The sequence below is a fragment of the Globicephala melas genome, chromosome 19 (assembly GCF_963455315.2).
Source record: "Globicephala melas chromosome 19, mGloMel1.2, whole genome shotgun sequence".
Lineage (NCBI taxonomy): Eukaryota > Metazoa > Chordata > Mammalia > Artiodactyla > Delphinidae > Globicephala > Globicephala melas.
Window position 1 is genome coordinate 44,442,220 of NC_083332.1, and position 26,084 is coordinate 44,468,303.

The 26,084-nt window shown below is 39.0% G+C and overlaps 1 protein-coding gene and 2 non-coding genes across 5 annotated transcripts in view; 1 reads left to right on the plus strand and 2 right to left on the minus strand.

Moving 5' to 3' along the window:
* The window catches only part of NFATC3 (nuclear factor of activated T cells 3), a 133,598-nt gene that overhangs the window by 93,965 nt on the left and 13,549 nt on the right, over nucleotides 1-26,084 (plus strand). For all 3 annotated transcript variants that reach the window (XM_030863576.2, XM_030863577.2, XM_060289516.2), the window contains exons 7-9: nucleotides 187-242; nucleotides 1,563-1,689; nucleotides 8,756-9,757. In XM_030863576.2, the coding sequence (XP_030719436.1) occupies nucleotides 187-242; nucleotides 1,563-1,689; nucleotides 8,756-9,757 (1,185 nt within the window). The remainder of the gene's footprint in view (nucleotides 1-186; nucleotides 243-1,562; nucleotides 1,690-8,755; nucleotides 9,758-26,084) is intronic.
* Nucleotides 9,983-10,089, minus strand: LOC115857069 (U6 spliceosomal RNA). Its single transcript, XR_004041112.1, has one exon. It is a non-coding gene; the product is annotated as a U6 spliceosomal RNA (small nuclear RNA).
* On the minus strand, nucleotides 23,703-23,809 carry LOC115857055 (U6 spliceosomal RNA). Its single transcript, XR_004041101.1, has one exon. It is a non-coding gene; the product is annotated as a U6 spliceosomal RNA (small nuclear RNA).

Below are 26,084 nucleotides of genomic sequence, written 5' to 3' on the forward strand. Positions count from 1 at the left end.
GTGAACTTGGGCAGCCCAAGATCTTTCTCCACATTTTTTCCCCATGGGTACACATTTTATTTTCATAATGGAAGTCAGCGAGATAAAGATTCCTTTTTGCCAATAAATTTGTGATACTAAATACATTAGATTTTGTATGCTTTTTGACTTGAATTCCTTTTAACTGTAAATTGTTTCTGTCAATAGATGGACGACCTCAGTGGGAAGTAGAAGGGAAAATAATCAAAGAAAAATGTCAAGGGGTAAGAAGTTTACTTCTTTAGAAATATGTAAGAAACTTAATGAGAAAATTGGATAATGCTGCTTTATGGTATAGATGAGGAATCTTACCTGTTGAGTAATGGAAAAGTAAATTAGAATTTTTAGAAGTTTGGATGTGAGATAGATACTTTCCTGGTACTAAAATTAAAGTTTAAGAAAGATAAACAGTTGGGTGTCTTTCTTCCCCAATTTTGTGTATAGGAAAGGAGAAATTAGAAATGAAAGATTATTAGAAGGTTCTTATACTGAAGTTACTGATTTATTTCTCTGAATTCAGTGAAGAGATCAAACAAATTCAGTGAAGAACTTATACAGTGGGCAAAAAATAGGAGGAGGACAAGCCCTCGGGGGGTTGTGTATTTAATACACTACTTCCAACTCCTTCACATTAAGCCTTCCAGGAATCAGCACTGAAAGTTGTGGTCCCTTCATCCTGGTTGGAATGAAGACAGAATTTTTTCTGGGCTAGATAGTACCACTTCCTACAGTGCTCTCCAAAGACCTAGAGAAGTTAGATTAAGGATTGCAGTTGAGGACTTCCCTGGTGGTCCAGTGGTTAAGACTCTACGCTGCCAATGCAGGGGGAGTGGGTTCAGTCGCTGGTCGGGGAACTGAGATCCCTACATGCTGTGCGGCGCGGCCGAAAGATTAAAAAAAAAGGATTGCAGTTGATTTGGGGCTAAAAGTTTTCACCCTGCATATGTAAAATTATTCTTAATATAGATGCAGATTTTGTGTATTGCCAGTTTAGAACATTTTGAATATAAAGTTTAAGATAAGGGAGTTCCCTGGTGGTCTAGTGATTAGGATTCGATGCTTTCCCTGCCCATGGACCAGGCTCAATCCCTGGTTGGGGAACTGAGATATCCTGCAAGCTGCACAGTGAGGCCCCCCCCCCAAAAAAAAAATTTAAGATAAGAAATCTAAACTGTAACACAACTTGGGAACTATTAAACTTGATTAAAAATGAGAACAGACTTCCACTTAAGATGTATAGTAATACATAATATTTATTACAGCAAAATATCTGGCTGTATAATATGTAAGACTTTTGATTTCTGCTACAACTAGAAACCCAAGTGGGTGAGTGAAAAGCAATTTCTCCCTTAATGGTTTACTTGAAAGAGCTTTTCTCTGTTAAGACTGAAGTATCCATAGAGTAAATCTCCAGATGACTTATATACCAGTTTATTCGTATAACGAGCCTGAATAGTTAAGACTCATGAGACGTGCTGAGTTTAGCAGGTGCATTTCATTTTTAGTTCTGAGTGTAACACAATCTTGCTTTCCATGCTCCTTAGGCTCACATTGTCCTTGAAGTTCCTCCATATCATAACCCAGCAGTTACAGCTGCAGTGCAGGTGCACTTTTATCTTTGCAATGGCAAGAGGAAAAAAAGCCAGTCTCAACGTTTTACTTACACACCAGGTACGAGGAGTTGTTGTGATGGTTTACTATAGAGCTTTCTTTCATAATGAATAAAAAGTTATTCAATGAATCCTGTATTAGAGTGTTTAAAGGTAGGGTCCTTATAATCAATAAAAATCCCAATGCATGCTTAATCTGTAAAGTTTGTATTGACTTTAAATATTGGATCTGATAGAAATTGTTATTTTGTAGTCACTTATTATAAGGAAATTAAAAGATTGTATCAATAGATTTGAAGTCTGTTTTTCAGGAGTTATCAAAAATCACCAGGACTGTTGGAATAGTAGGTGTTTATGAATATGTGTGAACTTCCCTTGTGCCCTTCCAGTGCCCTTAGCACTGCAGAAAGGCAGTGTGCCTGTTTCATACTGTCTTCATCTCAACCATTCCCAATCAAAACGGAAAATGTCTCATTAAATTTTCATTTGGCAAGCAGCAACTGTAGCATATATTGACTTTGTGGGAATATAACATTGATGGCAGAATTCCTGATTTTATAGAGACACCATAACAAAGGAGGCTTTCACACCTTTTTCTGCAGCAGTTCTAGTGCTGTAATTTTCCAGATCTGGATTGTGACACATGAATATTATATGCAGTAATTCACGCTGATGTTTACATACTTAGAGAACAGACATTTATAGAGGTCTTCTCTGTGTTAGGTGCTGCATTTGTCACCAGAACATATAATGATAAAAAAATCATAGTGAACCTTATTCTTCAAAACTTGTTGTAAAAACTTTTAAATGGTTTATAGTAAATGAAAAGAACAAACACATGAATTTGAGAGGGTATTGGTTATTAGTCATTCATTTGTCATCATATTCTTTAAAGCCTGGCTGTATTTCATTTAGAGCCTCTGAAGGCCACTTATATTCCAGAATCTGAAAATTATTATTACTTGATCTTGTTAATATATTACTTGGTAATAAAATATTTCAGATAATTTTCAAATAGAATATAAACCTTTGAAAACAAAAGATTTTGATTAGCCATTTCATTTACTCATTAATTCAATAAGTGTTTAAGGGTGCACACTACTTGGGTAAAACCTCTCTTAGCTTCTCTCATGGAGCTTATAATCTAGTGGAACAAATAGAAGCTAATAAACCTCTAAATAAATAAATTACTTACAAATTTATAATTAGAAACAGAGATAAGGAATGTTAAGGAAAGGGAAACAGTGCTGTGGGTGAAAATAACAGAGGGACCCTTGTCTAGGCTAACTGGTTGTGAAAAGACTTCTATGAGGAGTTGAGAACTGGAAAGTAATAGTAATAGTTTATAATTATGTAACATTTACTCTGTTTTAGTACTGTTCTAAGACCTTTCTGTATTCATTTAATCCTCTTAATAAACCTATGCGGGGCTTCCCTGGTGGCGCAGTGGTTGAGAGTCCGCCTGCCGATGCAGGGGACGCGGGTTCGTGCCCCGGTCCGGGAAGATCCCACATGCCGCAGAGCAGCTGGGCCCGTGAGCCATGGCCGCTGAGCCTGCGCATCCGGAGCTTGTGCTCCACAACGGGAGAGGCCACAACAGTGAGAGGCCCGCGTACCGCAAAAAAACAAACAAAAAAAACAAACCTATGCGATAGGTTATTGTCTTATTTTACAAATGAGGAGACTGAGTGGCTAAGTAATGTGCCCAAGGTCTCCTAGAGCCAAACATCATACATAGGCAGTCTGGTTCCAGAGTCTGGGCTCATAACGTATCCTAGACTACATCTGTTTATTCATTTATTTAGTAAACATATAAAGCATTTAGTGTGTGCTGGGTGCTATTCTCAGCAGTTTATACATAGTAACTCATTTATCCTCCCATAACCCTATAAGGTAGGTAGTGTTGCCCTTCCCATTTGGCAAGTGAGTGAACTGAGATCACACAGCTAATAAAGGCAGAGGTGAGATTTTAATCCAGGCAGTGTGGCTGTACAGTCTATATTGTTAATTATTGTTAGATAAAGTGTGGGAGAACATTCCACATAAAGGCAGTAGCATATGCAAAGGCCTTATGGTTGGTTGGATCATAGAGTATTAAAAGAGTTGTAAGAAGTGAGTTTTAATAGGGAGGTGACGTGATCAGATTTGTAATTCAAAAATAATTTTTCCCATATTTCTTCTGTCACTTTAAAAGATGTCATTGACCAGTTTAGTCTTTTCTCAACTTACTAACTGTGGAGGGTGAGATTTATATGGGAGAGGCCCAAGGAGGTTAAAAAGGTGATTCAGACAGCTAGAGTATTTTGAGTATACAGAGGAGAGAGCATCAGTGATGATAAAGAATATCAGGTTTCTGGGAAGGTTGGGAGAGGATAGGATTTAAAATATGCAAGTTGGAATGGACCTTAAATGGGAGAAGGAACAAGAGGGAAGGTAAAGGAGATGAACAAGATGGATATACATTAGGAAGGTTTACAGATTTAGTAATGGAGAGTTTAGGGAGTTTCCATATGATAGCTTCAATTTTGTTTCTGTAAAGAATGACCTGAAGTCTCCTATTGTGAGCAGAGAGAGGGGAATGTCGGTGATTTGGCAGTTTAACAGTGTGGAGAAGTTTGAAAAAGTTGTTTTAAAGAGGGAAAAGTAAGTTACCACAGACATGTAATAGGATTCTAGGCATGATCAAAGGGCACCTTTGATGTTGATATTGGTTAATTTATGGATACTAATTAGCTCTGCTATGTAACTTTCTTAAGCAGCACTCAGATTCTTCAGGGCAGGTGGTAAAATATGGATAGTAGAGCTCTTCCAGGGTGAGAGTTACTAAAGACAACAGGGTCCAAGAATGTTAGAAAATTCTTTTGAGATAAGGAACTATAGAATCTAACTTGAATAAGAAAGGAGAGAGCTTCTAGAATTGGGGTAAAAAAACAATAGGGTCAGCATGTTAGAGGTGTTGATTACTACCGTCATAGTGGTGGTAATAGGCAAACAGAAAGGAGCAAATATAATGCCTTTACATTATCAGCTCTTGAATTGAGAGGACAATATAAAGGCAGAGTCCTAGAGGGCATTACATGTAAGAATGGAAATCAATGGGACTCCAGAGTGCAGGGAGATATTGGATTGGACTGGAGCTGTCATAACTGGCTTTATGGTTGACAGAATACAAATCAGGTGGCACACACTAATGAAGGAAGAGTGGACACACAGGAGTGTTTGGACAGTCCTTATTCTGGTTGATTACTGCCTTTTGTCTGTAACATTTGGCTTTTTTCACTTTTTTTCTGAAGTGAAATTTTGAATAAAGTTTTTACAAAGGCAAATACATAACTGAAGTTTTTTAAAAGACAAGTTGAAAAAATTTTTTTAAAACATCCATATTCTCTTCCACTGTCATTATCTCCTTTTAGATCCTTTTGATCGATATATAGATACATCCTTTTAAAAATAGAAATGGGGGCTTCCCTGGTGGCGCAGTGGTTGAGAGTCCACCTGCCGACGCAGGGGACACGGGTTCGTGCCCCAGTACGGGAGGATCCCACATGCTGTGGAGTGGCTGGGCCTGTGAGCCATGGCTGCTGAGCCTGCGCATCTGGAGCCTGTGCTCCGCAACGGGAGAGGCCACAACAGTGAGAGGCCTGTGTACCGCAAAAAAAAAAGAAAAGAAAAAGAAAAATAGAAATGGGACCATGCTATATTATATATACTAATTTTGTAACCTGAACATTTTTATTTTTCCTTATCAGCAGATAGAATTTAACAGAATTTTGATAGCTTTTTAGTATTCTACTGTATGACCCTTTGTTATTTTAGAATTATTGTGTTTGTCTTTTTAATTTTATGAATTCTTTATATTAGAGATTTTAGCCATTTGTTTATGTTGGGGCAATAATTCCTTTTTAAATTTTATAAAAGTTTTAGATATTTGTAAGTTGCATGTTTTTTATTAAAGGATTTGTTAATTTGTTTCCTTTTTGGCAACCCCCTAGCAATAGGGATCTGACCAATATCAATATCCAACGGAGGAATAATCATTAGCTGCAAGTGGCTGATTTAAAAATTTTTTTTTTTTAAATTAGGGATTGTGTTTAGTATTATTTGTCCCACAATCCATTTACTTTGTAGAATGAAGACAGCGGCATATGTGTATGATTCACAAATTACCCTTACCACAGATGGTAATAGAGCACACAGCCCTTCCTTAGTGGTGCTGTCTGAACTTCTGCCCAGCTTCTAGCTTCAGAACTTCCAATGTGGGAGACTCTACCCCCACCCTAGAGGAAATGTGTCTCCCTCTGAAGCCCAGCAGAAGTTATTTGTACTTGGGGGTACCATCTGAGCTCTGGTTTTTGGCATCATGGGGATTTTTCAGAGCAGCATTAGAGCCAAACTCTTATGTATAATATTTTGCCTGTGGAAGGGTATATTCTGTGTTCCAAATAGTTGACTGGACAAACTGACTTTTGTATTGTGGTTGTTTTGATTGGGAGAAAAAGCATGCCTTACAGTCAGGAGATCAGATCTCAGCTCTGCCACAGACTGTGCCTACTGATTAACCTCTATAAAATTAGGGTATAATACTAAAGCAGTGGTTTTCATATTGCTTAGGTTGTTTATTCTTCAAATAAAATCTTATGCAAAAAGCCAGTATATGAAAAAGGATGAAAGCCAGCTTGGGTGCTCTCTTTGCACTGGAAAAGGAAATCCAGAGCTCTTTCTCTTTACATCCTGTTCTTCTACATCCACCACTTCAAGAAGAGTGTGAGGCTTCTCATGGTTTGAAAACCACTAGACCAGTTGATTTTTTTTTTTTTCTGGATGCCTCTGTTCATCAACATTCTAAGTTTGAGAATTAGCATGTATAATACAAAAGGTAGAGTTACTCTGTTTCTAAAACTCATCTCATTGTAGGTATTATAAGATCTGTTTAACTGTATTTCCCTCCAAACAAGAATAAATTACCATAGACCAGCAGTGAGGACTTCTTATGGTTTGGTCAGGTTGGAGTCTGAATCTCTTATAGACAAAAAGAGTGATACTTGATTTGGCAGAATGGAAATGCATTCGATTTAGTAGAGCAGAATTCTCAATCTGGCTACCCAGATGTCAGTCAGGAACATAGAAATAAGGATTGGATCATGCAAAAAAGATGGATGTTATGCTGTAGTTTTCAGTCCCTCTGTCTCCTTTTTAGTGCATGATAACCAACCACTTATGTAACCAAGGGCCCCACCTGTTCCATTCAGGATTAAGGGATGAGAGTAGGCTTTCTTGGATATTCTCCTTCCTTATGTAGAAATATGACTCTGGATATAGGATTCACTGTAGTTTTCTTAAGACCAGAGTAGGAGCTGAAGTAGAAGACAAAAAAATCCAGTAGTCCAAGGACAAAGTTCTATTGCTGCCAAAGTCAGAAGAAAAGTAAGTGCATCAAGACATTAGGGGGAAAAAAAAAGAAACGAAAAAAAAAGACATTAGAGAGGTCAGGAGCCAATAGACACGGTGAACCATACTTCAAATACCTGAGCAAGAATCAGAAACTGGATGGAGGTCTGGGTCAAGAACATGAGCATTGTGGCAGAAGCAACAAGATTGGTGATATACCTTTCTCTCAGTCCTTAGGGTTGTTGTCTCATTGTTAAAGGTGGGCTCACCAGTTGCCAGATTTAGAGGCTAAAGCAGATGGATAATGAACCTATCCTGTTCTTCTAGGAAGCCAGAGCAAAGTGCAGAACTCAAATGCACCCCAAACAACTGCTCCATTAATTACCTCTTCTACAGTAAAATATACCATCAGAGCTATCTTAATTCTTACCTTCATTTTCTCAGATTGAGACCATGCTTATGTGAAGAGACTTGTACTTGGCAAAGGTTTAATAAATGGACAGATGAGATTTGACCTTGCTTTGGGTCTCATTATTTTCCTTTGACATAAAATGGAGTTTCTTATATTTTGTGAAGATCATGAAAATTTTAATTATGTTAATTTTTAGTACAAACTTGGAAGGAACAATGAGATGTGAATTTAGGAAAATTATTTTTAAATGTATTATAGCACTTCAATAGGAGGCTAAAGTAGATAATTTTTAGAAAAATGGACTGAAGTGCTTGCCAAGAGAAACAATGACATCAGTTGTTTTGACACACAGTAAATTAACGGCTCTTTTCTGTTTTGATATGCATATTAAATAAAATAAGCAAAATGCATTGATTCCTACTTTAAGCAGTCCTTTCATCAAGTAGACTCAAACTAATTCATGGATCTGCTACTTTTCTAATGTCATAAAGGATGATGATTGGTATTTGTAACCTCTGCTTGCTTGGTGGAATGGTGAAGTAGAATTTCCGTTGGTAATACGGTATACTGCAGTGAATAAAAGCATGGACTTTGGAGGCAGAAAAACCTGTGTTCAAGTCCTTATGATACCACTTAGCTGCTGTGAGATCTTAGTGTCTTTAATCTCCTCTTCAGTATACTTACTCATCTATAAGGCAGGGATAATAATAATCCCTACCTCATAATGATCTTGGGGTTTTTAAAAAATTATTTATTTTTAAATAAGTAATATATATACATGGTGGAAAACATTCAAAAGGCCCCAAAACTTAGACAGTAAAAAGTAAATCTTCCTCATGCTCCTATCCCCTATTCACCTAGTTTCCCTTCCCAGCAATAAACACAACAGTTATCAGTTTCTTGTGCATCTTTCCAGAGATATCCACACATATATAAGCAAAAACGTGTACATGTGTATATGCGTGTGTATATATACATACACAATATTTTTCGCGAATTGTGACATATACACATGTTCTGCAATTGACTTTTTTTTTTACTTAACAACGTGTCTTAGAGATCTTTCCAATATCACTTCATAGAGATCTATGCAGTATTGGTTTTTTTCTTTTTTTTTAACTTGAATACTTTTGAAGCAAGAACCACTCCGTGTTGTCTTCTATTTACTGGTTTCACATATTTTATATTATCTGTCTTCCCTGAAGGCATTTGAGTTTTCAACCCCTGGCTTGTGTGTGCACTACAGTTGTGTAGCCTAGAATGAAGGCCTTTCATAATTATTTTATGTATTATGTAATAACATTTGCATTAATAACTTTCTTTTCAGTTTTGATGAAGCAAGAACACAGAGAAGAGATTGATTTGTCTTCAGTTCCATCATTGCCTCATCCTGTCCAGACCCAGAGGCCTTCTTCAGATACAGGACACCTACATGACAGTGTACTGTCTGCACAGAGAAGCTTGGTTTGTCCCATCCAGCTAACATATGCATCCATGGTAACCTCAACCCATCTGCCACAGTTGCAGTGTAGGGATGAGAGTGCTGGTAAAGAACAGCATATGATACCTTCTTCAGTTGTGCACCAGCCTTTTCAAGTCGCACCAACACCTCCTGTAGGGTCTTCCTATCAGCCTATGCAAACTAATGTCGTATTCAATGGACCAACTTGTCTTCCTGTTAATGCTGCCTCTAGTCAAGAATTTGATCCAGTTTTGTTTCAGCAGGATGCAGCTCTTCCTAATTTAATAAATCTTGGCTGTCAACCACCATCATCCATACCTTTTCATTCTTCAAATTCAGGCTCAACAGGACATCTCTTAGCCCACACACCTCATTCTGTGCAGACCTTGCCTCATCTGCAGTCAATGGGATACTGTTGTTCAAACACAGGACAAAGATCTCTTTCTTCTCCAGTGGCCGATCAGGTTACAGGTCAGCCTTCCCCTCAGTTACAACCCATTACGTATGGTCCTGCACATTCAGGGACTGCTACAACAGCTTCCCAAGCAACCTCTCATCCCTTGGCCAGTTCACCACTTTCTGGGCCACCATCTCCTCAGCTACAGCCTATGCCTTACCAGTCTCCTAGCTCAGGAACTGCCTCATCACAGTCTCTAGCCACCAGAATGCATTCTGGACAGCACTCAACTCAAGCACAAAGTACAGGCCAGGGAGGTCTTTCTGCACCTTCGTCCTTATTATGTCACAGTTTGTGCGATCCAGCTTCATTTCCACCTGATGAGGCAACTGTGAACATTAAACCTGAACCTGAAGAGCAGGAACCTAACTTTTCTACAATTGGTCTTCAGGACATCACTTTAGATGATGGTAAGTTCATCTTTATGCTTTGAAGCAGTGAAGATCCAGGAACTTCCTTCCCTTAAGAGTCATGAAAAAGTTACCGTGGATTGTTTATTGGCATATGGTTGGGCTTTTTTTTTTTTTGGAAAACGAATTGCGGATGGGGTTTGAATCCAGAGGGACCCTCAAAGTGTTAAGGAACCTCGCTTATAGAACCCAGTTATAACACCGCGGATACCAGAAAAGAAAAGGCAAAATATGGAACGCTTCACGAATTTGCGTGTCATCCTTGCGCAGGGGCCATGCTAATCTTCTCTGTATCGTTCCAATTTTAGTATATGTGTTGCCGAAGCGAGCACTGGTTGGGCTTTTTAATAAGTTGTTTTTACTAGAAATATGTTGATATATGACTCGGAAGATAGACATGAACATATATGCTTTAAAGTCTATTTTACCACTTATATCTGTTGGGAAGGGTGAGACCTTGAGTAATAACCTACCACCTATTTGTGATGGAACTGAAGATGTGAGCTTTTATTGAGCATTTTTCCTTTCAGAACATACAGTGAGGTCACAGTGTCTAGAGAATGGAATTCATAAGTGTTAATTCATTAAACCTTTGCAAGGCACAGAGTTAAATGCTAGGAATACTAGAAAGGTATGAAGATAGAGTTCTTGTCCTTGAGGAGACTCACACAAGTAAAGAACCTGCTTCTCTGTGGCCCTGCCAGCTTGCTGAGTCAGATAGTGGTGATGGTACAAGACCGGACTGGTTTGCTGCTGCTGGTACAGCTGTTGGCACCAAGATAAAAAGAAGCTATTTATGTAAATGTAGCAAGTTGGTATGTAGACCTCTGTTTTTATGAAATCATAAATTGGACAGCAAACTCTGGAAATTAATTATTTTAATAATTGAAAATTCCCCCAAGGTAGGATTTTCAGGTAATAATTTTAGAGTTTATTCTTGGCTTTGTCATTTATATGGTAGTGAAATTTTGTCGAAATAGGAATTCAGTGAAAGCTACGTGTGTAAGTGTTGTACAATATGAAAAATTTGAAACATGGACACAGAATTTTAATTCTCTCTCTGATTCTGTATTAATCTGTAGAAAAGTAACTCTAGGTCAGCCATCTCCTTTATACATCTGGAGAGACTATTTACTACTTAGTTGCAAAGCTGGTTTTAAATTCCAAACATAAGGGAAAAGGAAGGTATATAAAATGATAAAATGTGGGAGCCCCCACCCTAGCCCCGACCTGGCACCAGGGCTTTACTGTCAGATGAGTATATGAGGATACAATGATGTAGTAGGTCTTAGTCACTTACAACCAAGGTATAAAAGAAGCACATTGGGAGATCAGCAAAGAGATGTGAAAGATTCTATTAGAAGGATTCAGAGAGACTTCCTTGAGGAGATGACTTTTAAGCCAGTCTTGGAGGATGAATATATTTTTCAGTAAATAAGGATCAATCACTTCTTATCCTTTTGGCTAAGAACAAGTGTAGTATCAGTAAATGAGAATCAAAGGGAAAACCAGACAACAGAAGCAGAAACATAGAGCTATGTCTGGGAAAGCATGATTTTCTGTGGCTGGAGGGCAGATGGCATAGTGGAGGACGGCTTTCAAAGCCACAAGGGGATATGCCAGGTCATTTGTGTATAGACAGAAGGTATAGCTGTAAACAAGCAAAACCCACAATTTGCATAGCATTGTTATCTAATTTAACTCTTACTGATTCTCTAGATAGCTATATTTAGAGAATCAGACTTTCTGAAGATCACATAACTGGTAAGTAGCAGAGCTGAGACTGGAGGCAGGTCTTTTCAGTCTAGTCTTTTTCTTGCAGTACTACAGCTGCCCCCCAGCAACAGCAGGCCGTGGTGGTTAGAACACAGCACTAAAGGGGATCCCCCAAGCTTTTTTAATTCCTAGAGAATAGTGGAACATTCTCTAGGAATGCATGTGCAGAATTTCACTGCACGAATATATGTTCACAACAGCATCTGATCTGTCACACTTGTATTGCTTTCAAGGTTTGTGTTTAGAATTTTAATCCCTGAAACAAAGGGTGAGACCTGGAGTGTGATAACCTACCACTTCAGTGATGCCACTGAAAACACAAGATTTATTAAGCAGGTCTCATAGCTGCTGGGTATTCCAGCTCATTTTCTTTCCAAATGAAGACTGTTTTTCTAAAAAGAGACCAGAGCTGGAACCTGCTCTTTCTAATTTACCACAGATTGAGTGATTTTGGGGGGGACAGCAAATTGGAAAGAAAGGCTTTATGGAATTTTTATTTATTTCATCTTTCGAATGTGTCAAGATTCTTTTGAATATGTGAAGATATGTTGCAGAAACAGAGAATCTGGAAAAATGAGGTCTATGAGGGCAAATATAAAAGCAATTTCATTTTTGTTCCATTCACAATTAAGCAAAGTTCCCCACAGAGGACAAGGACTGGCTAATGAATTCCCTTATTGCCACCTATCAGGAGACTTGATAGAAGCTCAGTGGTGGCACTTCCCTGGTGGTCCAGTGGTTAAGACTCTGTGCTTCCAATGCAGAGGGCGTGGATTTAATCCCTGGTCGGGGAACTAGGATCCTGCATGCTGTGCGGTGCAGCCACAAAAAAGCTTAAAAAAAAAAAAAAAGAAGCTCAGTGGTGCTAGCAGTAATTAAAGAGGGGGTGGGAGAACTAAAATACACTCCTGGGCACCTCAGATTATTGGATGTATAATTTTTGCAATTTACATTTTGATGCTGTCAAATATCAAATGAATTTTTGATGTTTGCCAACTGACTCATTGATTATGTTATTTGGATTTGCCCTTTTTTTGGGGATTTGCCTTTGAAGGTAAACTAGAGGCTTAGAAAATCCTACAGTTCTGCAGAGTTTTAATATAAATTCTTTAAAAAAACAATAATAACATATTTCATAGGCCTTGAACTCCCCAGTACTTGGAACTCTGTAGTACTTGAATGGCCCCTTTCTGATAAGCTTTAAAAGTAAGCCATAAAACACGCCAAAAAGGATTAGAAATACTTAAAGTGAACTTTGCAGTTAGCTTGAGCTCAGGTTTAATTTTAACTTTTGTATATTGTGCTAAGCATTAAGTACAAAGTAATTTCTACTCCGCAACTAGAGGACACAAGTAATTTCTTTAAATTTGTGTTATACTAGTTAAATATACTTATCATCTAATCCTAATAACTTTCATTAATCCTATTTGTTTTATATTTATTTACCCCTTTTTTATCAAATTAAAGATTAAGACAAATAAAATATCCTTTATTTTTGAAATTTTTAATTAAGATGGAGTCTGTCAAGAATCATTCAGGTATTACTTGACTGTTACTTTTAGAAATACGGACATTAACACCTTAATTTTTTATTATAAATTCAGTGACATTTAATAGAGAAGATATTAGTGCACCTCAGCTCAGAAATTCAAGACTTGTAGAACTAAAAATACTGTAATACAGCTCCCCCATTTTATAGATAAAGAATCTGAGTTTTACAGAGCTTAAGATATTCATCCAGGGTAACACTGATTTAATAGCAGAGTAAAGACTAAAACCCAAGTCTCCTGGTTCCTAATTCAGTACTCTAAGAGCTTTTTCAGTATCTGCAATCATGTTTTTCATCAGTCTGTGGTTTGAGACTGTGGATGTAGAGCAAGCAGAATAGATGAAAGAAAGTGCTGTTTTCTTAGCAGAGCCTTGGTTTGTGAGAGGGGCCAGGGCAATCTTAAAATTCTAGATTCTCAGTATAGATGAAGTTTTAAAGGCTCTCTGCTCCATCCTCGTCTTTCACACTGGAATTCATACTCTGGTATCCCTAGTGATATTATATTCCTGTTGGTCTCTTCATCTCCAGATTCTTTGGAACATCTCAGGGCCTTTTAAGTTCCAGCTGCCCTTGTTTTATGTGGGCTCTGATGCCTCTGGAATAATGCAGAACAAATCTAATCATTGTTCTGTAATAATCCTTCACATCTGTGAAATCTTGATCTCTTTCCCAAGTCTTAAAAACACTCCAGCAATTTCATCCTTCCCGCAGCCTCACTAACATGGTAGTTCCCTTCTGTTTGAACCCTGGTGTTTAGTTCCTTTTCGCAGGGCGTATCCAGAAGGGAACACTCTAGCCAGCTCAAAGTGGATTGGGACCGTCACCTTCCTTGTTCGGAAGACTTTATTTATCAGTTTGGTGTTAGGTCAGGGGATTTTCTTAGCTCCATCTTGCTGTTAATTTAGTGAGTCATAAGTGCTAGTCATTAGTCATAACTAAATCACATCCATTCTGTATCCCCACCCCCCACCTCTCCACTGTGGATTTTTACATATGTTTTTGGAACCCAGGACTAAACTTTGCAGTTTAGTTTGTTCAGAAACTGAATCCTTGTTCAGTTTCATTGAGGTGATTTTGACCCCTCATGTCAATCTTCCAAACTCAGAAGAGTCCCAGAAGCATTTCTCGTTTTCAGAGTAATGCGGCTCCCTCCTCAGGGGGATTATTCCTTGGGGTAGTAGCAGCAGCAGAATACTGACCTTTACCAATTGATGTTCTCTTTCAAGCAGTCCCCTTGGAAGGCTGTAATATATACTTACTCAACCAATTAGAGTATTGTTCAAAATTCTTTTGCTACTTTCATTTTTCTTTGCTACCTAAGTGTACCATTGCCCCTGCTTGGAAAGCATGTGCTACTCTGTAAAATTATCAGTGAGTGTTTACTCAGATGTTAAAGTTTGTGTGCCTGGAGCTGTAATTTTTCCTAAACACTTCTGTGCATTATGGTGTGTATGTCCCAGATTTGGACCAAGTGATATACATTAAAACAGTACAAAAATATAGAAATTGTCACAGCTGTGTTTTGAGCATTTTAATTAAGATTATAGTATTGTTAAACTAGACTGTCTTAGACTTTTAAATACAGGCCCATTTAATTTGTGATTGAGCTGAATCCAGTAAGAACTTTCCATTAGAGTCCCTCAATTCCCCCTTGTCCTCCTTCTTTCACAGACTAACAGAACCGTAGCTACAGCTCTTCAGCAGAGAAGAGGGTACATGTTAAATATAGCCTGACCTGCTGCTGTGGTGAAAACTGACACTGCCACTTGCAGGCTCTGTGCAGTAACATGCTGATCCTGAATGTAGGGCAATTGCTAATTTGACTGTAAACAGGGACTCTAGACCTGACCTCTGCTGCTGCAGTTCCATATAGGTGACAAGCAGATGAACCTCCTTTCCAGTTGCAAGGAAATGATAAATACAAGATTCAGGTGATTAACTTGAATGGGAAAATCAGGAGACTGGTATGGAGGAGCAGAAGGGTAAATATTATTGTCAGTGTGCTAGCCCACCTGTTGGATGCTCCTTTAATGGTGTTTATTGTATTTAAATAAATAAAACAAAAGAAAGCCATGCATAGCCAATGATGAGACTGGGTCCCAAATGAGGTGTTGAATCACTTAGGGGCTCAGTAGTGAAGGGAGGTAGATAATACTGAACTTTCTCTTTCAGCTAGGACTCTGGGTAACTCATGAATACTCTTCTGGGAGGCATACATGTACCATCCAGCCTCAAACATATTTATGATGGATAATTCCAGAGGCAAAAAGTCCCACAAATAATACCCATGTAGGCTTTGGATCATGGCTTATGCAGAATGGATCATGATGGGGATTCAGGACCTTAGACACAACCACTCTTGGACATATAATAAGAAAATTTAATTTTTAGACCCAGTGAAGCAAGAGCAAGCATTTGAGAAGACCTTTTATTTCTCATGTCAGGTGTGTCTGTGTTATCTTACATGGCACAAATTAGTTATATTGTATATGAACAAAATTTTTTCCTTGAATCAACTTGACACTAAAATTTATACATAAACTGGGAAAAATCCAAGAGAGGTTACCAGTAAATAGCCAGCATATCACAGCATATCAGAAGTCTTCAAAATAAATTCACTTCAAAAAGTGTATTTAAAAATAATTAATGAATTAATTTTCTGTCTCACATGTATTGCATATATATTTTGCCAGTTCGTTTGTTTACCAGTTTTTAAAATAGTGTTTTGGTCTATAGAAATGTAAAATATTTAGGTGGTCCAACCTAATATATCTTTTCTTTTTGATTTCTGTTTTTTTGTTTGTTTTTATTTTTGGCTGCATTGGGTCTTCATTGCTGCGCGAGGGCTTTTCTCTAGTTGCAGTGAGTGGGAGCTACTCTTCGTTGTGGTGCGCGGGCTTCTCATTGTGGTGGCTTCTCTTGTTGTGGAGCACGGGCTGTAGGCACATGGGCTTCAGTAGTTGTGGCACATGGGCTCAGTAGTTGTGGCTCATGGGCTCTAGAGCGCAGGCGCAGTAGTTGTGGCGCACGGCCTCAGTTGCTCCACAGCATTTCTTTTTGATCTGTGCTTTGGGAATCTTGTTTAGAAAGGCTTATCTCACCCCAATGTTATACAAAGTTCCCACTTATATTTTCCTCTAGGACTTGAATGATCTTACTGTTAATATTTAAATTTTTTATTTAACCTAGACTTTATTGGAGTATAAGACACTGAGTTGTAAGGTATTGAGGGTGGGATCTAAATTTAGTTTTTAAATACTTCACTGGTTGCCCCAACACTATTTATAGTATGTATTTCATTGATTCTATTGGGCACTTTTTATTTCAGACATGTTAACATCTTTGAAACCTGGATGTATCTGTGATAAATGTTTTACAATCTAAAAATAATAATAATGAATTATGGTTACTGTTTCTTGATAATAAAACTTTTTTTTTGAACACTGTGGTAGGCACTTTGCTAGTAGCTCATTAGTTCTTCCCAACAATCTGTAAAAAGTGAATTATTAACCTTATTTTCAGAGATGTGGCTGAGAGAGTTTAAGCACAGTGTTATATGACCACAGACACTGGGACTGGCATTTGAATCCAGGTCTGTCTGAAATTTAGATTGTCTTGCACGTGTTTAGTGGCTTCTGAAATAACTATCGTTGATTACTTTATATAATCTCACTTCTATAAACACAATAAACATAGTAACTTTCTGATGTCTGTCAAGTGTAAGATACAAAGCCAGTGTCTAAAGATGTATTCTGTTTTAAAATTCTTATCCTGTTTCTGAGTTCCTTTGGAAATGACCCATTCACAGGGACAAAAATATTTTATTTACTTATTTTTTATTTATTTATTTTTTTGGCTGTGTTGGGTCTTTGTTGCTGCGTGAGGGCTTCCTCTAGTTGGGGCGAGAAGGGGATACTCTTCGTTGTGGTGCGCGGGCTTCTCATTGCAGTGGCTTCTCTTGTTGCAGAGCACGAGCTCTAGGCTCGTGAGCTTCAGTAGTTGTGGCACACAGGCTCAGTAGTTGTGGCACATGGGCTTAGCTGCTCTGCGGTGTGTGGGATCTTCCTGGAGCAGAGATCGAACCTGTGTCCCCTGCATTGGCAGGCAGATTCTTAACTGCTGTGCCACCAGGGAAGTCTGTACAATTTTAAATACAGTAAATAAACCTCATTGATGAGGTAACATTTGATCAAAAACTTGAAGATGAGACGAAAAAACCTTGAAGATGAGGAAATTACCAATGTCGATATCTGGGGGAAGAGTATTCTAGGCCAAAGGGACAAGCAGAGGAAAGACCCTAAGGTAAGAGCATGTCTGGCTTATTGAGGAATGGCAACGAGGCCAGTGTGGCTGGAATATGAGGTATCTAGAGGGAAAGTAGTAGGAGATGTGGTCAAGGAGGTAATGGGGAGCCAAACGTGTAGGGCAACAGTTCTCAAACTTTTTGGTCTCAGGACTCCTTTTTTTTTTTTTTTTAATTGAAGTATAGTTGATTTACAGTGTTGTGCAAATCTCTGCTGTACAGCAAAGTGACTCAGTTATACACACATAAACATTCTTTTTTATATGCTTTTCCATTATGGTTTATCACAGGATATTGAATATAGTTCCTTGTGCTATACATTAGGACCTTGTTGTTTATCCATTCTAAACATAATAGTTTGCATCTACCAAACCCAAACTCCCAGTCCATCCCTCTCCTTCCCCCCGCCCCCCTTGGCAACCACAAGTCTGTTTTCTATGTCTATGAGTCAGTTTCTGTTTTGTGGATAAGTTCATTTGTGCCATATTTTATATTCCACATGTAAGTGATATCATGTGATATTTCTCTTTCTCTGACTTACTTCACTTAGTATGATACTCTCTAGTTGCACCCATGTTGCTGCAAATGGCATTATTTCATTCTTTTTTATGTCTGAGTTGTATTCCATTGTATATATGTACCACATCTTCTTTATCCATTCATCTGTCAGTGGACATTTAGGTTATTTCCATGTTTTGGCTATTGTGAACAGTGCTGCTATGAACATAGGGGTGCACGTATCTTTTTGAATTATAGTTTTGTCTGGGTATATTCCCAGGAGTGGGATTGCTGGATCATATGGTAATTCTATTTTTAGTTTTCTGAGGAATCTTCATACTGTTTTCCATAGTGGCTGTACCAACTTACATTCCCACCAACAGTGTAGTTCCCTTTTCTCCATACCCTCTCCAGCATTTATTTGTAGACTTTTTAATGAGGGCCATTCTGACCAGTGTGAGGTGGTACCTCATTGTAGTTTTGATTTGCATCTCTCCAATAATTAGTGATGTTGAGCATCTGTTAGCATGCCCATGTGTTTTCTGCCCTTTTTTTTTTTTGTGGTACGCGGGCCTCTCACTGTTGTGGCCTCTCCCGCTGCGGAGCACAGGCTCCGGACGCGCAGGCTCAGCGGCCATGGCTCACGGGCCCAGCTGCTCCGCGGCATGTGGGATCTTCCCGGACCGGGGCACGGCACGAACCCATGTCCCCTGCATCGGCAGGTGGACTCTCAACCACTGCGCCACCAGGGAGGCCCCTGCCCATTTTTTGATTGGGTTGTTTGGTTTTTTGTTGTTGAGTTGTATGAGCTGTTTATATGTTTTGGAAATTAAGCCCTTGTCTGTCATATCATTTGCAAATGTTTTCTCCCATTCCGTAGGTTGTCTTTTCGTTGTTTTTTTTTTTTAATGGTTTCCTCAGCTGTGCAAAAGCTTGTAAGTTTGATTAAGTCCCATTTGTTTATTTTTGTTTTTATTTCTATTGCCTTGTGAGACTGACCTAAGAAAACATTGGTATTATGTCAGAGAATGTTTTTCCTATGCTCTCTTCTAGGAGTTTTATGGTGTCATGTCTCATGTTTAAGTCTTTAAGCCATTTTGAGTTTATTTTTGTACATGGTGTGAGGGTGTGTAAATCAACTTCATTGATTTACATGCAGTTGTCCAACTTTCCCAGCACCACTTGCTGAAGAGACTTTCTCAGGACTCCTTTATAAGCTTAAAAATTTTTGAGGATCCCCAAGAACTTTTATTTAGGTGGTTTGTATGTATCAGTTTTTATTTGTATTAGAAGTTAAAACTGAGAACTTTTGAAAACAAGAATACACAGACATGGGCTTCCCTGGTGGTGCAGTGGTTGAGAGTACGCCTGTCGATGCAGGGGACGCGGGTTCGTGCCCCGGTCTGGGAAGATCCCACATGCTGCGGAGCGGCTGGGCCCGTGAGCCATGGTCGCTGAGCCTGCGCGTCCGGAGCCTGTGCTCCGCAATGGGAGGGGCCACAACAGTGAGAGGCCCGCGTACCAAAAAAAAAAGAATACACAGACACTTTCCATCACCCATCACAGCAATGAAGTCATCACATACAATTTGTTTCCGAGTGGAAAACTCCACTGTAAACTCAGGAGAGAATGATAATGAAAAAGGCAAAAAAATTTGGTATTATTATAAGAAGAATTTTGACCTCGAAGACTCCCTTAAAAGTCCTCAGGGAACCCCACATGTCCTTGATCACACTTTTAAGAACTCTTACATAGGGTTTTGTAGGCCTTTGTTGTAGAGTTTTGAACAGATGAGTCATCATGATCTGATACAGGTTTGTTTTTTTTTTAAATTTATTTATTTTTGGCTTTGTTGGGTCTTCATTGCGGGCGCGGGCCTTCTCTAGTTGTGGCGAGGAGTGGCTACTCTTCATTGCGGTGCATGGGCTTCTCATTGTGGTGGCGTCTCTTGTAGAGCACAGGCTCTAGGCACATGGGCTTCAGTAGTTGTGGCACACGGGCTTAGTTGCTCCATGGCATGTGGGATCTCCCCGGACCAGGGCTCGAACCCATGTCCCCTGCACTGTCAGGTGGATTCTTTTTTTTTTAAGAATTACTGTTGTTTTTTTGGGCTACATTAGGTTTTCGTTGCTGCATGCAGGCTTTCTTTAGTTGCATCGAGTAGGGGCTACTCTTCGTTGCGGTGCGCGGGCTTCTCATTGTGGTGGCTTCTCTTGTTGTGGAGCATGGGCTCTAGGTGCATGGGCTTCAGTAGTTGTGGCATGTGGGCTCAGTAGTTGTGCAACGAGGGCTCTAGAGTGCAGGCTCAGTAGTTGTGGCGCATGGGCTCAATTGCTCCGCAGCATGTAGGATCTTCCCAGATCAGGGTTTGAACCCATGTTCCCTGCATTGGCAGGCGGATTCTTAACCACTGCGAGGCAGGCTGATTCTTAACCACTGCGCTATCAGGGAAGCCCCTGATATAGGTTTTAACAGGGTCACTCTGGCTGCTGGGTAGAGAGGCAAGGGCAGAAACAGGGAGACCAGTTAAGTTGCTATTATAGTAATCCAGGCCAGAAATGATGGTTTGGACTAAGAGATGGACTGATTTTTGATGTATTTTAAAGGTAGAGCCAGTAGCATTTCCTGACAGATTCCATGTGAGATGTGAGAGAAAGAAGTTAAAGATGACACCAATGGGGTTTTGCCTGAGCAACTGAAAAGATGGCGTTGCTGTCAGGTAAGATGGGGAAGGCTCTGGATGGAGCAGGTTTTGGAGAAAGATCTGGTGTTCAATTTTGGATGTGTTTTGTTTATGGTATCTGTTGAACATTCAAGTAGAGATATAAAGTAGTCAGTTGGCTGAAGTCTAGAGTTTGGAAGTGAGTTATAGACTGAAGATATAAATTTGAGGGTTGTTGGCATGCAGGAGGTAGTTAAAGCCACCAGACTAGATGAGGTCATTAAGTGATAATTTAATTGTCCTGCCTTTATCAATTTAGGTAATAATAATTGTATTTCTATAAAATGTTGCAGAGTGCCTACACTTATATTTCAGGAGACTTTGAATAAATAAGTAAACAAATTCACAAGCAAATAAACAGATTTACAAGGGTTAAACAACTTCCCTTAGGTCACCAATCTAGTAAGTGACGACACTACGATTCCAAAGCCTTTCTTTTCTAATACCCACCAGATCATTGTCTGTTTGTATAAACCAGAAAAGCCTATATATCGATAAGGTGGCTAAAGTAAGCAGCTTGGTCAAGAGGCAGCTTGGACGAGTGGGGAAATTTTGCTCATCTTCCCACAGACATATTTCATAATTTATAAATATTTAATTTTTCAAAACTTTTTAATAAAAGGAACAGATTCTGGGACTTCCCTAGTGGTCCAGTGGGTAAAACTCCATGCTCCCAATGCAGGGGGCTCGGGTTCAATCCCTGATCGGGGAACTAGATCCTGCATGCATGCTGCAACTAAGTGTCTGCATGACACAACTAAGGCCCAGCGCAGCCTAAATAAATAAATAATAAATAAAAAATTTTTAAAAAGGAACAGATTCCATATCCCAGATTTATAAATTTTAAGAGGGATTTACAGAAGTCCTCCAGGTGTTGCTTTTTTTTTTTTTTTTTTTTTTTTTGCGGTACGCGGGCCTCTCACTGCTGTGGCCTCTCCCGTTGCGGAGCACAGGCTCCGGACGCGCAGGCTCAGCGGCCATGGCTCATGGGCCCAGCCGCTCCGCAGCATGTGGGATCTTCCCGGACTGGGGCACGAAACCGTGTCCCCTGCATCGGCAGGCAGACTCCCAACCACTGCGCCACCAGGGAAGCCCCAGGTGTTGCTTTGAGTCAATGGTTCGATCTGTGAAAACCTCATTCAGTCATTTCATACAATGTTCTCCTATGAGAAAACGCACAGTTTTTTTTCTTAATACTTATTTTATTTATTTATTTATGCCGTGCCGGGTGTTAGTTGCGGCACACGAGATCTTTTAGTTGTGGCATGTGGATGCTTAGTTGCAACATGTGGGCTTCTTTAGTTGTGGCATATGGACTCTTAGTTGCAGCATGCGGGCTCTTAGTTGCGGCAGGCATGCAGGATCTAGTTCCCCAACCAGGGATTGATCCTAGGCACACTGCATTGGGAGTGTGGAGCCTTACCCACTGGACCACCAGGGAAGTCCCACACAGTTTGTTTTTGAAATTTTTAAAATTCGGTAGAATATACATAACATAAAATTTACCATTTTAACCATTTTAAGTGTATGGTTCAGTGACATTAAGTACACTCACAGTAGTGTGTAGCCATCACCACTGTGTATTTCAAGCACTTTTTCATCACCCTAAACAGCAACTCTATACACATTAAGCAATAACTCCCCATTCTCTCCCTACAACCCAGCCCGTGGTAACCTTTATTCTGCTTTCCATTTCCATAACTTTCCCTACTCAAGATACCTCATATAAGTGGAATACAACATTTGCCCTTTTGTGTCTGGCTTATTTCACTTAGCATGATGTTTCCAAGGTTCAGCCATGTTGTAAGCATAGATCAGAATTTCATTCCTTTTTATGGCTGAATAATATTCCATTGTATGTATATGCCATATTTTGTTTGTCCATTCATCTGTTGAAAGACATTTGGTTTCTTTTCACCGTTTGGCTGTTTTGAATAGTGATGCTTTGAATATTGGAGTATAGGTATCTGAGTCTCTATTTTCAGTTCTGTTGGGTATTCTAGGAGTGGAATTGCTGGACCAAATGGAATTCTTTTTTCAGCTTTTTGAGGAACTGCCAAACTAATATTTTTCCCACAGTGGCTGCACCATTTTACATTTACAGTGCATGAGGGTTCCGGTGTCTCCACATCCTTGCCAACACTTATGTTTATTTAAAAAAAAAAAAGCCATCCTAAATAGGTGTAAAGTGGTGTCATTGTGGTTTTATTTTGCATTTCCCTAATGACTAATGATTTTGGGTATCTTTTCATGAGCTTATTAGTCATTTGTTTATTTTTTCTGGAGAAATGTCTAGTCAAATATTTTGCCCATTTTTTTGGTTGAGTTTGGTTTTCTGGTTGAGATGTAGGAGTTCTTTATATTTTTTGAATATTAAATCCTTATCAAATAAGTTATTTGCATATATTTTCTCCCATTCTATGGATTGTCTTTTCACTCTCTTGATAGGATCCTTTGATGTTTTTAATTTTGATGAAGTCCAGTTTATCAATTTTTTCTTTTGTTGCCTGTGCTTTTAGTGTCATACTTAAGAAATTGTTGCCCAATTTAAGGTCATGAAGACTTGCCCTATGTTTTCTTCTTCTAAGAGTTTTATAATTTTAGCTCTTATGTTTAGGTCTTTGATCCATTTTGAGTTAACTTTGTATATGGTATGGAGGATGAGTCCAGCTTCCATTCTTTTTTTGCATGTCCAGTAGAACCCTTGCTTGAAAGTGAAAATGAATTGACTGTATATTGTCATGGTTTGTTTCTGGGTTATTTTTCTTTTAAATTTTTTTTTTTTTTTTTTTTTTTTTGCGGTACGCGGGCCTCTCACTGTCGCGGCCTCTCCCGTTGCAGAGCACAGGCTCCGGATGCGCAGGCCCAGCGGCCATGGCCCACGGGCCCAGCCACTCCGCGGCATGTGGGATCCTCCCGGACTGGGGCACGAACCCGTGTCCCCTGCATCAGCAGGAGGACTCTCAACCACTGCGCCACCAGGGAAGCCCTCTTTTAAATTTTTATTGGAGTATAGTTGATTCACGGTGTTGTGTTAGTTTCTGCTGTACAGAAGAGTGAATCAGTTATACATATATCCACTCTTTTTAGATTCTTTAAAAATACGGAATGCTTCATGAATTTGTGTGTCATACTTGCACAGGGGCCATGCTAATCTTCTCTGTACCATTCCAGTTTTAGTATATGTGCTGCTGAAGTGAGCATTTTCTGGGCTATTTTATTCCTTTGGTCTGTATGTCTGTCCTTATGCCTGTATCACACTGTTTTGATTACTGTAGCTTTGTAGTAAGTTGTGAAATCAGGAAGTGTGTCTTCCATCTTTGTTCTTTTTCAAGACTGTTTTGGCTTTTCAGGGTCCTTGGAGATTGCATATGAATTTCAGGATGGGTTTTTCTGTTTCTGCAAAAACGCTATTGGGATTTTGATAGGGATTGCATTGAATCTCTACATTGCTTTGGGTAGTATTATCATCTTAACAATATGAAGTCTTGAACATGGGATGTTTTCCCATTTATTTAGATCTTCTGTTTCCTTCAGCAACGTGTAGCTTTCAGTATACGAATCTTACACCTCCTTGGTTAATTTTTAAGTATTTTGTTCTTTTTAATAGTATTGTAAATGGACTTGATTTATAAATTTCCTTTTTAGATTGTTCGTTAAAAGTGTATAGAATACAACTAAATTTTGTGTGTTGATTTTATATCCTGTAATTTATTAGTGCTAACATTTTTTTGTATATTGATTCTTCAGAGCTTTCTATGTATTGGATCATGTCATTTGTGAACAGAGGTCATTTTACCTCTTTCTTTTATTTCTGTAGCCTAATCTCTCTGGCTGGAACTTCCAGTACTGTGTTGAATAGAAGTGGCAAAAGTGAACATCCTTGTCATGTTCTTGCTCTTAGAGGGAAAGCTTTCAGTCTTTAACCATTGAGTATGATGTTATCTGTGGGTTTTTCATATATGGTCTTTAACATGTTAAGGAAATTTCTTTCTATTCCTAGTTTATTGGGTGTTTTTATCTTGAAAGTGTATTGAAATTTGTCAAATACTTCTGAATTAATTGAGATGATCATATGTGTTTTTTTCCCTTCATTCTAGTAATGTATACTATATTACATTCATTGATTTTTCATATGTTGGACTATTCTTGCATTCTGGGAATAAATCTCACTTGGTCATGATGTATAACCGTTTTAGTATGCTGCTGAACTCAGTTTGCTAGTACTTTTGTTAAGGATTTTTGCATCTATATTCACAGGAGATGTTCTGTAGTTTTCTTTTCTTGTAGTGTCTTTGTCTGGCCTTGATATCAGGGTAATGCTGGCCCTAGAATGAGAGAGGAAATGTTCCCTTCTCTGTAATCTTTTGGAAGAGTTTAAGGGTTAGTGTTAATTCTTTAAATGTCTGGTGAAAGTTTTTGTGATAGGAAGAGAAATCAGGTATTTTTTGGAGCTGTCAACAGTGTTTCAAGGAACTAGAAAAATGTCTCGAGGACTGCAAGTTTCCATAAGCACAATCTGAAACTACCACTGTATCACACAACTCACAAAAGCCCCCAGCATCTGTTGGCCTGGACTTCTTTCTTCTAATTTATGTGCTGATTTACATGGACTCACATGTTCTACACTTTAGAATCTGTTTTGAAGGACTCAGTTGTGAAGATTGGACATCCTCAGAAGGCAGACTTTTGACAATATATCTGGAGTCTTTAAAATACTTCATACACACTGTAATCCTTAAGTCACCCCTGAAAGCTAGGTGAGTGATCTCAAATTTAGTAATAAAGAAGCTTAAGGCAGAAAAATTTTGCCTATTCACAAAGGATTTCTGGTTTTTGTGTTTTGTTTTGACCCCTTTAGTGAGGCTGCATTTTGAACAGATTGGCTCTTCCTCTGTTTTCCCTCTTTTTTTTTTTTTTTTTTTTTTGCGGTACGCGGGCCTCTCACTGTTGTGGCCTCTCCCGTTGCGGGGCACAGGCTCCGGATGCGCAGGCTCAGTGGCCATGGCTCACGGGCCCAGGCGCTCCGCCGCATGTGGGATCCTCCCGGACCGGGGCACGAACCTGTGTCCCCTGCATCGGCAGGCGGACTCTCAACCACTGTGCCACCAGGGAAGCCCTGTTTTCCCTCTTTTATCTGCCTAAGAGGAGGGTATTAATTAGTTCACAGAGACTACAGTTTCTTCTCTTCCAAGATAAAATAATCATTCTTCTAGAATCTAATAAAAGGTTAGGTCCTTTTATTTGAATTCGTACAGCAAAGGCCAAAAATAATTCCTTATAGGTCACAGGAGGAGGTTTTGCCTCATTGTATTTTGGACTCTTTAACTGGGCATCTGTGTGTGTCAGCGATTATCACAAAACTGGTAATAGTGACTCTTCTTGAGTACAGTGACTTTCAACATTTTTGACAGCTTCTAACAATAAGAAGTAAGTTTTATAGCATGATCTATTACATAACAAACAAACACAAAAAACA